The 15,670-nt window shown below is 34.0% G+C and overlaps 2 protein-coding genes across 5 annotated transcripts in view; one reads left to right on the top strand and one right to left on the bottom strand.

The window, feature by feature from the left end:
• LOC107037813 (ecdysone 20-monooxygenase) overlaps window positions 1-8,040 on the top strand; it is a 27,139-nt gene extending 19,099 nt beyond the window's left edge. For all 3 annotated transcript variants that reach the window (XM_015256568.1, XM_015256570.1, XM_015256567.1), the window contains exons 4-9: window positions 1,542-1,740; window positions 3,259-3,805; window positions 5,552-5,718; window positions 5,798-5,876; window positions 6,228-6,425; window positions 7,613-8,040. In XM_015256568.1, coding sequence (XP_015112054.1) covers window positions 1,542-1,740; window positions 3,259-3,805; window positions 5,552-5,718; window positions 5,798-5,876; window positions 6,228-6,425; window positions 7,613-7,729 — 1,307 coding nt within the window. In that variant the 3' untranslated portion in view covers window positions 7,730-8,040. The remainder of the gene's footprint in view (window positions 1-1,541; window positions 1,741-3,258; window positions 3,806-5,551; window positions 5,719-5,797; window positions 5,877-6,227; window positions 6,426-7,612) is intronic.
• Window positions 8,041-12,081: 4,041 nt separating this feature from the next.
• LOC107037914 overlaps window positions 12,082-15,670 on the bottom strand; it is a 50,053-nt gene continuing 46,464 nt past the window's right edge. For both annotated transcript variants that reach the window (XM_015256743.1, XM_015256744.1), the window contains exon 16: window positions 12,082-15,056. In XM_015256743.1, coding sequence (XP_015112229.1) covers window positions 14,799-15,056 — 258 coding nt within the window. In that variant the 3' untranslated portion in view covers window positions 12,082-14,798. The remainder of the gene's footprint in view (window positions 15,057-15,670) is intronic.

Here is a 15,670-nt window from a genome sequence, read left to right as displayed (position 1 = left end):
TTGTCCATTGGCAAAACCTCCGTTGAGGGAACGCAGAGAAATAGTATATTTCTTTCGATACAAGTGAAACGGAATTTTTACGAGTGCGAACTTGGCGGCCTGAGGCGAAGCTCAGGGCTGCCAATCACACGCGCTGAAAATTCCAGCACAAGTAAACGAAACGGCACATTTCACAGATCGGCATCAATCATTAATTTAATAATATTATGAGAAGTTACACCTTACAATAATTGAGATTTACTTGATTTTGGGGGTGAGAGCCCCGCGAAGAGAACTGTAAATTTCAGATACATTTTTTCCAGAAAATGGATGGAAAACTAGAAAATTCTGGTAAATATATTCTTGAATTTTTAGGACAAGATCTATGCGCGCGCTCTCGCGCGCGCTGATCTATTCATTTGTTGAAATGAAGAAATGGAATTCATTGAATTTCATTTTCTCATGAATACCTTATAAATATTGATAATGAGTCAAAGAGAATTCGACTAATGATTGAAGTGAATAGCGAAGTAGAGTAAAAGAATCTATAAAGAATTTTTCATTTTTAATTAATTATCTTCAATTTTTTTAAATAATCGGTCTCCATAAAAGGACAGAATTTATTAATTTCACCGATGTTATATATACATGTGAAATATATAGGGGAGCATGGGGCAAAACGAAACAGTGGGAAAATCTCGTCATCTAAAGGAGATAGGACATTTTTGAAGAGGACCTTTTTTGTAGCTTGTAAAATTCTCTACAAAAAAGGTTTTCATGAAAATCGTTCTATCTCCCTTAGATCACAAGATTTTCTTGTTGTTTCATTTTGCCCCGTGTTTCATTTTGCCCCACGGTCCCCTATATGACGTGAAAAAAAAATTTACCACTGAAGAATTTGAAAATGCCACATGTTTTTTTTGTAAATAACTTCGTGTCACATATTGACCAATCAGAATTAAGGATTAGCGGTCAGGCAGTTTCGCGATATTTCGATATAAAACAACTTCACGTTTCTTTCATCTTTAGTAAAATAGGATTGTGACGCTGAATGCGATTTAGGGGGAAAAAATCATGAAATTCCAGATTTCACGGAAAATTCAATGTACTTTGGCACTGAATATTCACATTCCATTGGAAATTCAAATAAGTTAAGGAATTCTCGTGTTTATGCTGCTTAAAATTCTGTAATTTTACTGAATTTTCAGTGAAACCTGAAATTTCATGATTTGTGTCCTCCGAAATCGCATTCATTTTTACTGTCCTGAAAATTAGTAGTCAAATGTCCATGAAATTCATTTTTTTCTAACGGTGTAGCATCAGGGAGCGCCTCAAGAGTTTTGATTTTCAGGAATATATCACTGATTATCCAAAATTGATCCCCAAATATATATTCGACGCGGGTCGGTAAATTTTTAAATCTATCCTTAAAAAAATTGCTGGGGGTGGCGGAAACTGGGACTGTTGCACTTACTGGGACATCAACGGTATTCAAGCCATAAAATCTAATTAGCAAACTGACTGATGGATCACCCGGTAGCTAATCCCTGATTTAAGAGCAGACATGAATCTACAATACGGTCCACTGTGCAAGGAGGAAGCCCTGTGGAATTACCCAGTGATATCGCTCTTTTCTCGTGGGGACATCGAGGCAGTGATGAAACGCGCGTCGCGGTATCCGTTGAGACCACCGCAGGAGATAATATCCAACTATCGGCAATCACGACGAGATCGTTATACCAATCTCGGTCTGGTTAATGAGTGAGTATTCATACATTTCATTTTTTCGATTGATTCATTTCTCGAATTTTTGATATTTTTATTTCCATTTACTTTGGAGATTTTTCTAAATGGAATTGATTGGAAAAGAAAATCTAATAGATGGAAAATTTGAAGAAAGCTTTCAACAAATTTTGCCCGATTGAACAATTACATAATAATAATCCGATAAAATTGTTAGTCTCTAATTCTCGATTTCTGTCATTTATTCTATTCTTTCTATCAAAAGACGAGGATAAAAATCGAATTTATGGGTATTCTTCCATTATTCGAAAAAATATATCGATTTTAAAACTTTCCGGAGACATTGAAAAATTAACAAGTCCGGAAGATGACGGCTGAATTATTCTAGTTATTTCGCGATTAGGAGGTTTCTAGGTTTTCCAAGGATTCGGGAGAAAGACCCCTATCCACCTCAATATTCGTTTGTGACTAAATTGTAACTAAATATTACACGGAGAAAATTATTTGGTGAATTTTAGCAACTAGTTGGTGGAATTGAACAACTAATTAATTGAAATTCAAAAAAGATTTTTCAATTTCATTCGACAATCATTTATTAAATTTTTGAGAAATACTCGTCAACTTTTTTGATTGATCAAATTTAACAACAAATTGTAGATTATTGCGAAATCTTCTAGGCGAGACATTGATCGATCATCAAGATACAAATGATTGTGGGATTGTTTCCAAATATATACATATATGCCCTCATCATCTAGTGTGGTACTTAAAATTCGATTGAATTTAGCGAATTAGAGCTTTTTATAGATAACACTGTTAAAAATTTTTGACTGAGAATTACCGTGAAGTCCTTGGAATTTTTTTCCCCTTCAAATTCCACGTAATTTCGTTATTAAAAATTCGAAATTGATTAATTAGTTGTTAAATTTCACCAACTGGATGTTGAAATTCAATAACTGATGGTTACATATCAAAATGACAAACGTAAATTATAACACAAATTCAACACACACACATTCAACGAAATTCTCAACACAGCCTTCGAAATCAATAAATATTTACTTTTGGCATGAGATTTCATTTAATGAAAAATTAAAAAATATGAATAACAATGCAGTGAATTGCATCAATAAAAATAATTCATTGTTTCAACAAATAGTTGATGAATTTCAACAACTAGTGTACAACTCTGTGTCCGAGCCAAATATTCACAATTTTATGATTTTTTTAACGGAAAATTCCAGTTAATTATTTATTTAAAATATATAGACTAGAGAGGGATTACCGGAGATTTTTTTAGGTTTTTACAGGTGTTCATAGAGTAAAAAATTAGTCGGCGGCCAGTCGAAAGCCACAAAAGGCTTTGAAAGTCCAGAGATTAAACGAAACCGAAATATTCGACTCGGTCAACTCCTTAGAAAACCTGAAACCTCCTAAAGGGGACATAACTAGAACAATTCAGTGAGGGCTGTTCAGGTCAAAATATTCGACTCTTGTTATAGATTAGTTGTAAATATAAATCTCTTTATACTCTAGACAAGGTGAAACCTGGCACAAACTGCGTTCAGCCCTCACCCCCGAGCTGATGGGAGCAAGCACAGTTTCAGGATTCTTCCCCGCTCTCAACAGAGTTGCAGACGAATTCATCAACCTCATCCGGATAAGACGAGTCAACGATAAAATCGAAGGGTTCGAAGAGTTGGCTTACAGGATGGGACTGGAGAGCACTTGCACGCTGATTCTAGGTCGTCACCTGGGCTTCCTGAACTCCACATCAGGGAACATAACGGCAAGACTCGCTCAGGCTGTCAGAGTTCACTTTACAGCTTCGAGAGATGCATTCTACGGATTGCCACTCTGGAAAGTTATGCCGACCACCGCTTACAAGGAGCTCATCGAGAGTGAGGATGAGATTTATAACATTGTGTCTGAGCTGTTGGACACGACGATATGCGAGCAGATGAATGATGCCAAGGATGAGGCAGTGGAGGCTGTTTTCAAATCCATTCTGAGGGAGAAGAATTTAGATATGAGGGACAAGAAGGCGGCGATCATAGATTTCATAGCTGCTGGCATTCACACGGTGAGAATATGAATAATCCTGTATTATTTTCACTCATTTGGGACCATTCGAATATTATGTTACGTGTTTTTAGATACTTTTCTGGTCAGCTCCTTAGTTGCAAGCTGTCACGTACGAAAAAATTTAACCCTATAGGCAAACTGACTAGTCCGTTCCCTTCGTGTCGACCCCCACTTCGACTAAGACGTATGAAAAAATCGTATAGAAATTTTATAGGATTTCCGTATATGATATTCGGATATTTCTATACGAATATTTTCTATACAAATTATTTCTATACATAAATTTTTAGATAAATTTTTGTTTTCATACGAAAGATGTCTAAACGCTCCAGAGAAAAACACAGAGAAATGTCGTAACTCCATACGAAATGTTTCTATACATGTGGCAGTTGGTTGTATACGATCGAACCTATAGAAATCGTATAAGAATAATTTGAATAAAGACCTGATATCCGTGTAGAAATATCCGAATATCATATACGAAAATTCTATAGAAATTCACATCCATATCTCCCGCCTCTGAAAACGAAGGGAACGGACTGGTCCGTCCGACAGTAGTCTGGACACCGAACGCGAACCGGCGACTCTGGTCACCTCCGCGGGGATTCCCCGCCTTGTTATTTAGGTTCTAGCATTGCCGAATTCACTTTACACTGCCCGGGCGCATTTAGCGGGTTTCCGGCAACGTCGCGTGATGCGCAATTTCATTTAACATGGGAAAAAATAATTCTTCTGTTCGAAATTATTGGTTTTCTTTAGGAATTTCGGGAAATATGTTGTTCTAATCGAGATACGCGGCAGCGTATCGGTATATACTATAGTTCTTTAGACACTTCAATTGATAATTTTTATGGTTAGCCAGTCAATTGCAATCAACGAAAAAGGACGCGCGGTGAAGTTTCTCTCGTTTGGTGATCAATTTAGGGTTTTTTTCATTGTAAGCATTTAAACCTTACGGTTTATTCTGCAGTAATAATACAGCGGACCAATCTAGGGTTAATTGAAAAACCTAGCGAATTCGCTAGATAATTTTATTGAATTCCTATTGAACATTCTACTAGTTTTTGGACGATTTTGTCGTGAGGTTCAATAGAAAATATTCTATAGAAAAATTTATTCTCTGGAAAGTCAATAGATTTCGATTTTTCTGTACAACTTATTTTAGTGAGATGTTTTCTATAGAATTTTCTCGGCTCAAATATTCTCTGTTTTTTTCATTCAATTTTTCTCTTCTTTTCATCAAAAATGAAACAAAAAAGCTTGAAAAATTAGAGGCGAGGAAATTCTATAACAAATGTAAAAAAATATATTGAATAAATGAAAAAAAATGTATACATTTATAAAATATTAAACAAAATGTAGCGGAAAAAACTTAGAAAATCCGTGCTCAATAGTTTTAATAGAAAAAATCTCAAAAATTCAAAAAGAAAAATTGAAATCTATTGATTTTTTCCTATCAAATATCTAATAGAATCTGTGCAGAAGACGAACAGAATTTTAACGAGAATTCTTTAGAATTTTAACAGAATTCCCGTAGAATTTCTAGAGAATTTCAATCGAATTTTCTAGCGAATTCGCTTAAAATTCACACGATTTCGAATTCGTTAAGGTTTCTATTGAATTTTTCCGTACGTACTCCTTCATCCCATTCCCCCTAATCTTGTGACGTAATATTTGAATGCCCCCTTTGCTTTTTATTTCTTCTGTATTATACGAGATAACAAAATTAGACATATTTTTGCAGTTGGGAAACACTTTGGTATTTATGTTTCATCTGATCGGAAGTAATCCTAGGGTACAGAAAATTCTTCATGAAGAAGTTGAAACGTTAGCTCCACGAAATTGTGATATTGAAGTTCAGGATCTGCGGAGTGCGAAGTATCTTAGGGCGTGTGTGCAGGAGGGCTTTCGGTACGATCAAATGAATTGATGAATAATTACGATTAATTACTGTTATTATTTTTTTAATGGGATGTTTTGAAAATATTAGGGTGATTCCAACTGCTCCCTGCATCGCACGCATCCTCGATGATTCTATTGAGCTTTCTGGTTATCATCTGAATGCTGGGGTAAGAATTTTGAAGATAAAAAAATTACGGACAAAAGCAATTCGGTAGTGAAGTGGATAATTTCACTGGAAGTTGAAGGCAGATAGTAAAATTTCTCATTGATATATGTTTTTTTATTTGCCAAGAAGAATTTTCATATCTTCATGGAAAAAAAATTGAATAATTGAATAATTGGAAAATTGAATCAATCGAATAATTCAAGTTTTTTTTTATTTATGAATAATTCAAGTTCAATTGATAATTCTTTTATAATTTATATTCATTCTTTTTTAAATTATTCCATTCCTCTTCACTATTGAATTTAACATGTTAAATACTTAAATACCAAACTGAAATTTCTTCCAACTTTAGACTGTGGTTCTTTTACATACGTGGATAGCAGGATTGAAGGAAAGTAATTTTAAAAATGCCGATGAATGGATGCCCGAGAGGTGGTTGGAACACACCGAGCCACATTCGCCAGTGCTTGTGGCACCATTCGGCGTTGGCCGGAGAATATGTCCGGGGAAGCGATTTGTTGAGCAGGCGCTGTATCTCATTATTGCAAAAGTGAGTTTTTATTCTGATTTTTCCCATAATAGGGTCAACTGGCGGCACTGATAGCTAAACGAACATGTTCTGAAACAAGCTTGGGCAAAAAAAAATCGTTAGTTGAAAATTATAAAAAAAAGCAAATTGTTTGATTCGAGTTTGAAGGTTTCAGACATGAATAATTCTGCTTCAACAGCAAGGACATATTTGGCTTAAGGATATCCGAGTATCCTTTACAGTTTGATACAGACCGCACTATAGATTTAACCAAAACTTTGTTAAAAACAAAAGTTGAAAAAGTTGAATTTTGCAAATTATAATTATCATTGGTTTCCGGATAAATTTTGTCATTGATAATTCAGTTTCATAAAGAAATCCGGGGGAACTGTAAATTTTAGTTCAATTATTTCGGGAAAATTAATGAAAAATCATGAAACTCGGAAATCTCTCGTTGAATTCCAGCTTCCCATGAATTTTCAGGGAATTCCTTCAAAAATTCCTGGAATTCCAAGAATTTCAATAGCATTGCCTGAAAATTCAGGGGAATTCGGCAGTGAATATTCATTTTCACTTGAAAATTCATGTAAATTATGGAATTTCCGTCTTCCTGTCGTTAAAAAAATGTAACTTCACTTGAATTTCCAGAAAAACTTGAAATTCCCTGGACTTTTTCCCTTAAATAGAATTCAAGTTCTTTTTCCGGCAAATTCACACGGACGAAAAAATTTAATAGAAAAACCTATCGAGTTCGTTAGGAAATTCTATTGAATTTCTATTGAACTGTTCTATCAGTTTTTGGCCGATTCTGTTGAAATGTTCAATAGAAAATATTCAGTAGAAAAAGTCAATAGAATTCAATCTTTCTATATAACTTATTATATTGAGATATTTTCTATAGAATTTCCTCGGCTCAAATTTTCCATGTTTTTTCGTTTGATTTTCTTGATGAGAAGAAAAGAAAAATATAATCAGCCAAAAACTAATAGAAAGTTTAATAGAAATTCAATAGAATTTTCTAACGAATTCGATAGGTGATTCTATGAAATTTTTTCGTGCGTGCAGCCCGATTTTTTAACAGTGTGCGTCAAAAGTATTATTCGTTTAAACACTGCTCGGTTCACCCTAGGCAACAAAACCCTCGTATCTCGAATTATTGTGAAATAAATCGTCAAATCATTTCAATTCTTGATTTTGTTTTCTTCCAGGTCGTCCAGGAGTTCGAAATCACCTGTGAAGAGGAGCTATCCCTGCAATTTGAATTCATACTAGCCCCCAAGGGGCCAGTATCAATCACATTCCGTGATCGTCAAGAATCTATTTAAAAAAAAGTCATCGATTATTTGTCGCGCACTGTTTTTTTCGTTATTATTGCCCACTAATTTATATCTATTGTCTTCTGTCCCTGATTATTTTAAGTATTGTAGTACATCTACTATTTTATTTAGATTTTATTTCGGCACTCATAAGTCCAACTGAACATATTTATTACTGTATTTTTTTTTTTACAAATGTTGTAGTCAATTTAATATTTCTCGGCCATTGTAATAATACATCAGGATTGTCTAATCATTGAATCTTATCATGTAGATAGATAGATGTGAAATTTTTAAATAAATTGAGTTTATTTTTTGAATTATCGGTATTGAATCTTAAATTATTAGTTTCTGCATGGTTGTTTATTTTTTTTCCACTGACACGTCACCTGAAGAAATGACTGAGAATACCTGGGAGGAAAGTATCTCTCGGATGACTTTTTGTTTTATTGCTGATCTTTCCTGAGCTCTCCGAGGTCAATCTGTCGACGAGAGGTATTCATTGTAATTCAGTATTAATGAAGAATGATTAGACAATTTTGATTGGAAGCTAAAGTAAAGTTTACCATGTCTACTCGAAAAATCAGAGAGGAAAGTTGTGCATTTGAAATTTTTCCATTCATTTGGTGATCGCGCATGGAAGGATTCAAAAAACGAAATCTAATGTTTTCTTCTAAAATTCTATTGAAGTCCCATTTTTGCGATGATTTCAGTTGAAAATTATTTTTCAAAATATATTTTATAGAGAAAAGTTGATAGATTTTGCCTTTTTATCGTAATTCTCAAGGATAAATTTTACGAGTATTTCTTTCCTGGATTTTGCAATAAAAAACAAACAAAATACAATAGAAAAAAACGAAAAAAAAATTGTATAAAAATTCACATTCAAAAACGTAAAAATCCTCGATGAATTATTTCATTTAATGTCTCCATGAAATTGGTTCCATTATATATTGATTTAATTTTTCATAGAAAAGTTGCATAATTTTCACTAGAGAGTAAAGTATGTCATGTCAACTTTCTAAAATTCTATTCAATTTTTATTGAAAATCTAGAAGAATTCTATTGAAATTCAATTTTTTGCAATGATTTTCATTGAAAATTAGTTTTCAAAAGATATTTTGTACAAAAACGTTAATAGATTTTGCAATGAAAAATGAACTAAATACAGTGGAAAAAATTAAAAAATTATGACCACGAATTTGTATAGAAATTCACATTCAAAAACAAAATTTAAAATTGTATAGAAAACTTGCATAATTTGAAAACTTGAAAAAATTATACTCTCAGAGAAGTTATGCATTTGAAATTCTTCTAGCGGAAAATTTATTACAAGAACCGAAAGCTGTCTCTAAAAATTCTGTTGAATTTTCGTTGAACATCCATAGGAATTCCACTGAAATTCCATTTTTTGCAATGATTTATATTAGAAATTGTGCAATTTTGCATCACTTTTCAACAGATATTTTATCGAAAAAACTCAATAAATGTTAAATTTTCTATCGTAAGTTTGGGCATGAATTTTCCCATTTCTTCTTGATTTTGTAATGGAAAACAAACAAAATACAACACAAAAAATAGAAGACTTTACGCCCAACAATTTCCTAAAAAATTCAGATTAAAAAATTCAACAGAATTATGCATACAAAAAAAATATAAAAATCTATCGACTTTTTCCATAAAACATCAATTAAAAAAATTGAAAAGTCGTAAGGCAAAGTTTCATAATTTTCACTAGAAATCGGCATAATTTTTCTCAAGTTGAATTTCCAGAGAATTCCAACGGAATTTTAAGAGAATTCCTAAAGAAGCTGCAAGGTTTTTCATTTTAGTTTTCCTCCCGTGAAATCGTTACAATAATTTTATTATTGAGTGTCTAGAAATCAGGTCAAGAGATTTTCATAAAAATTGACTAATTTAATATTCCACACGTATATTTTTTGCTCAAATGGTTAAAGACTGACACTAATATCTCATTAATGTATCCTGTCTTCGTCACTGTTATTCAAGCAATGAAAAATCGTACGGTACTGTCCTCCTACCAATGATCAAGGAGAAAAATTGTCTTTTTCTCCTGGATAGAACTATACATAAATTGAATGGCTTATTGCCTTGTGGTGTCACGTTTCACCTGCATCACAATCTCGACTGCCCAGTGGTCTCCCTAACGATAAGAGTCAATTTCTACGCCCACGTCTTGTGTTAACCAACCGCCTTCGAGATGTAGGAAATTTATAGCACTGATATTTTAGTTAACGAGACATGTGAAAATTTCACTTCCCGATATGATTATAAGTGAAAATATATGTTTCTGTGTTGATTGAAATTGTTTCATGATTTCCTTCCTTTTACCTGGGAGTTTCTCTTCATCTGATGAAATAATGATGCCCAAGTGGAAGATTTTTGATGATTCTCGATGTTAGTTTACAAGATAAATTCCCTTTTAGAAAAATGCGTGTCTGTAATCAAGGTTTTTCCTTTGGTTTTTATGCTCAAGTTGTTCTTCCTTTTTCGTACGAAATCGAAGGCGCGCCCCGCGCGCCTAACAATTTTTGATAGATTTTATATGTTTCATCACTTCATTATTTGAGTTGATTGGAATCGATATGAGGTATTCCACGCCAAATGAGTTAACCGTTGACCTTCACCTCCTTGGAAATTAAAGTAGCTCTACCCTTCGGCCGCGCTACGCTGCACTTTTGGATATTTTCAGTTTTCGAATTTCTCAACCAAAGTGCATGGGAAAAATTTGAAAAAAATCATACCCAGTCCGTTTTATCTAAATTAAATTTCACAAAATAGTAATATTTTTTCAAACATTTCCTTCTTATAAATAAATAATAGAACTTGTTGGCAAAACGGTGCACCCTTTTTTGAAGGTGTCAAAAAAATTCTTGATTTTTTCACATCTAATGGAAAAAAAAAATTCAGATTTTAATGGTTGATTACAATGGAAATGTTGATTTTCGCATAAGACACCGGGTTAAATCCTGATTTTTTAACATTTCCTTTCGAAAAACTAAAATGACAATTAAATTGAGAAAAAAATTAGGATTCCGGATCTAATCGAGTTTTCTGGAAGTTTTTTGCGGTTTTCAATCATCTTTGAATTTACCGTAAGGGTAGAGCTACTTTAATGGCGATTTTTTTTACGATTGGGAGGATTGAAAAACTATCTCTCAAATTTTTTCAGAATCCTTCGGCGGCTCAGTTTGGAGATATGATTTTTTTCTCGTTTTTCCGTTTTTCTTCAATAACTCGAGTTCTATCCATCCGATTTTGATTTATTAAACGTCAAAGTTTTTCATTTTTTACTGCCTATAAGAGTATTTCTAGTTTTTCGATTTTTAGATGCTCATAACAACGAATTTTCTAAAAAAAAAAAGTTGAAAACGTTCAATTTTGCAAATTTTGTCACTTTTGATTTGTTTCATTTTTTTCAGTAATTCTTATAATCAAAACAAGTATTTTGAACCGTCATACAAGTTGGGCATCCTCTTGGATCTATTTTATTTTTAATTTCTCAAGTTATTGAAAAAAAATGGAAAAACGAGAAAAAAATCATATCTCCAAACTGGGCTGCCGAAAAAATCTGAAAAAATTTGCGAGATAGTTTTTCAAACCCCCCCCCCCCCTTCCCCCAGTCGTACAAAAAATCGCCATCAATTTCCAAGAGGGTGAGGGTCAACGGTTGCCTCATTAAGCGTAGAATACCTCATGTTTTTTCACGTATACGAATTTCTATAGTATTATTAAAGAGAAATTCGTGGGAAGCGATAAAACTTGTATTGAAAATCCATGATTTTTGTCATTGCAAAGCAATGAAAATTTCCATCCAGAATCAATAGGAGATACAGCAAAAGCTATAAAAACATACAATAGAATGCCAAGGATTCTCCATAGAAATCTATCGAAACTTCTATTAAAAAACCTCGAAAAATTCGTCGAAATCCATGAAAACTTCAGTTGAGAATCAATATATACTCCGTTGGAAATCACCAACACTAACATTATCACCAAAATCAGTATCATCATCATCATGCATGCGATTTCTCTTTCAAAAGATTCAGGCATAAAAGTGTGACATCTCCTTTTTATGTAAGAAAACCATATATTCAATCTACTTAATTTAGAGCTTATTAAATAAGCTTTAACATGAGATCCGATTTGCCCAATTGCGCCAATTTTTCATTAACTTACGAGAGTTTCAGGCGAAAATTTTCATGTTTCTCTTGGAAAAATAACTCTGCTGGATTTTTCGATGACCCTAACTCCAATGGAATGAAGAAAACCAGAAAACCACAGAAATCGAATGATTAAACTTCTTTATTAATTGAAATTAATGAAACCGTCACAATCAGTCACGATAAAATTTATTTATTAATCGAAAGCAACCGGTAAACTCTACAACAATTCATCATTTACTTTCGACAATTAATTAACTATACTAATGCCATCAATGAAGTCTAAAACGTAAGAAATAAAAATCAATACAAAATGTTAGTTTGCACATGACATGAATCAATTTGGAATCGTCCATAGCACCGGAACAGAAAAATAATACCGTTTTAATCCTAAGTTACGGAACATTCATTATGTATAAAAAATTATTCAATACTAGAAGACTGGAAGAACATCCGGTGAATTCTTGCGCATTTCTCCTTGAGTTTCATCGAACTTTGGTAACTGATTATGGGAGGAGTTTAAAATTGGGATGATAGTGATCTCTCGTAGACGTGATTTCATTAGGTACCCGAGACACTTTGAGATGTAATAATACGTTATAATACGCCCCTCACAGCTATATGTTTGGCAATATTAAAAGGTATGATTTTTCAATTGAAGGTACAGTTTGGGAGAGTCATTAGGCGTTATCACGCATCAAGAAGATTGATAGAAAAACCTAGCGAATTCAATAGAAAATTCTATTTGATTTCTATTCCAATTAGGCAGGCATTGTCTATTGGCCGTAACTCATCAATTTTCATCATTTCTTTCTACAGGGAGACGTCAGCATCTTGTTTACAAATTGTGAGGAAATATAGAGTGGAAAATCAGTAACTCAATGGCATAAGAATTATGAAATTACGATAATAAATTGTTGAATAGTGAGCGTTAGAATTTTTCAATGATTTACCCAATAACATCATTGTAGTCTCCCGCCATGCTTTATGCCATGTTTACTGCGATGATTTTAGCGACATTATTAGAGATGCGAGCAATTTTCATTACATGTCAGATGACGGTCATGTGACCGTAACTGACACGTCACATTACCGATCCACGAATGACCAATTACTGTCACATGACAAAAATGTGACCGACTTACCTTATGACAGTCATATCGCATCTAAGTGGTGGCGAAACCACTTTAGGTGTCCAATTTTTTTTTTATTTTATCTGAAAGTTGGCGAAACTGTAACCCCATTTCACCCCGAAGTAGTTAACGAACTACTTCTAGTCAATGAACTACGAAGTAGGTAGTTATTAATTGCAAAACATGACAAAATTTTGTGACACGGAAAAAAATGACCGTCATGTCGCATCTATATAGATCATTTCTCAATGACAAAGTTTTATTTGACCATTTTATTGACAACAGACGATATGACTGTCAATGACGGTCATATTTTTTTTACCTGACGGTTTTTCATTCGTGACGTCACATCGCATCTCTAGACATTATGCGCGATACAGTGGTTACTCCCTAACATTTCAGCCTCTGGGGCCAGAAATCAAGGAATTAAATGTTCGGGAAGCCCCTACTCTTCCGTTGGAGGCGGAGCTGGGAAAGAGATAAACAGAGAGGAAGAATCTACCTGATTCACGTTCACATGCCGAGAGTAATTTTACTGCGCAGTCCCGTCGCGCAGAGGGGCCCACAGATTTACCCAACACATTTACGTTGTCGATGGTGGGGGAAGTCAACTTCTCCGACTGAAATGTTAGGGAACCGAAATGTTAGGGAGTGACCACTGTAGTTGGAACACCATTACGTGCGATAGTTTGAGCAATGATCATTGTTGTATCGGGTCATGGTTGCCATGAACCGATAATTTTATCAACATGAAGAGAGATATTAACTATCATATCGAGTTCCATTGACAACTGCGTCATCGTTTCCAATCATGGCGGTAGTCAATCGCAATGTAATTGCCTGAAGTACTGAAAAATTCTAATGTTCAACATTTGAAAGCCTATTATCGGACTTTAGTCGTTTTTGTACCATTGAATTCCCGATTTTCTCTGCTGTATCTGCCTGAAATTTGTAATTAAGGTGCTGACGTCACCCTATACATTATAAAAATCCAAATCGACTTTTGGCGATGAGAATGTGGTACTCGAAATAAAAACTCCAAAATTAAGGGTCAGAAGTGAAGGGTCAGTAACTAAGGGTCACAGGGGATAATAAGGGTGACGAGGGTCAAAATAAGGGTCATGGCGGTCATATGAGGCCGTCTCTATATTATCAAAATTCAAATCGACTTCTGGTGATGAAAATCTGGTATTCGAAATCAAGACCCCAAAATTAAGGGTCAGAAATGAAGAGTAAAAAACGAAGGGTCACAAGGGCCTGAATAATAGTCCAACTATGAGTCATGGGGATCATGGGAAATCGAAATGAAAAAATATGCATCTAATAAGTTTCATCCACTTTTCACATCCAGTAAAAAAAGTTCAGTCAAAGCTTCAATTCTCAATAGAGTTAATTCTATCAATTTTTTCCATACGTTTTTCACCTGAAATTATTTGTATTCAGCACAAATCAGAGAACGACTTATCCTGATCTAATCCAGAGTGAATTCATCTGTCTTCAATTGCACCTTCTGATAAAATTTTCGTTTGCATTCATCTCTGTACAAAAATGGGGTTTCACCGACGTGAATTAATCTACATTTTTTATAGCATCAGTCCGATGATTAATCTATGATATTTCGCAGCGTTCTTGTGGACATATGGCAAGGACACTGAATAGTGAGGACTGAATCAATTTCCACAAAGAACTGACGGGGTAAAGTGATTTTGCATTGAAAAAAACGAACAGGTGATTGGAGAAATCTATTGCGATCTCATCCAATCAGTTGCTCAAATTCTTTATGCTCTTCGCTAAATTAGGTATCGACCCTTTGTTCACACTGGCTGCGGTCGGCCTCATGAAGCTGTGATTACGAGGTTGAGTGATTTTGGTTCTACTTAATGTTGACGTAAGCGCTCTTGAGCTTGGGACACGATTTTGCAGCAGAGGAGGAGCACCAATGCTGTTGTTACTGTCACTCCTTGTTGATATCGTTCGTTTTGGCTTCGGAGTCACCATTTTTGTGGTATCATTAATTCCCTGTAAACATAATTAAGAATTGTAATGTAATGTTTTCCGTAAATATAATCTTGAATTCAGACTTAGCTCTTAGCTGAGTTTTCGAAGAATATATATCTCCAAATCTAAATTTTCCTAATAACTGTAGTGGTTATATATCAAATGGCCTGGCGGTCAGCAGTAAACAAGTGGCCCATTGCACAGGTCTAAATCAATAGTATAGTTTTTTTTTCAATAGTATAGGTTTTTTTATAAAAATGACCAATTTGCTTCCGAATGGATTAATCGAATTAAAAGCAAAAAGTCCATATTCGGTTTTCTGTCATTAATTTCAGATTAGTAGGGGTCCTTCCTGAAGTTTAACCTCAGGAAAATTGAATAGTTTTTTTTAAAGACTGTTTGAGATAAAATTTTTTAGTGAGCTGAATTTATTGTGAATTAGACAAATTGCGTGAAAACAAAATGAATGTAAAATGTGATATCACAAGAGTTCATGCTCCGGATACGTCAATGTTGATGTCTCCTCGATAGTAAGTAAATTATTAAAATTTTATTTTTCTCCTGAATAGTTTTCCTTGAACTAGACTTAAGACCAGTATAACTTTTTTTCGAATGAATTAGTAATGTGTTTCTGA

This window comes from Diachasma alloeum, unplaced genomic scaffold, assembly GCF_001412515.2.
Source record: "Diachasma alloeum isolate Michigan unplaced genomic scaffold, Dall2.0 Dall_scaffold_00271, whole genome shotgun sequence".
Taxonomy (NCBI): domain Eukaryota; kingdom Metazoa; phylum Arthropoda; class Insecta; order Hymenoptera; family Braconidae; genus Diachasma; species Diachasma alloeum.
The sequence above is the reverse complement of the archived record's forward strand: the minus strand, read 5'-3'. Positions and strand labels throughout refer to the sequence as shown.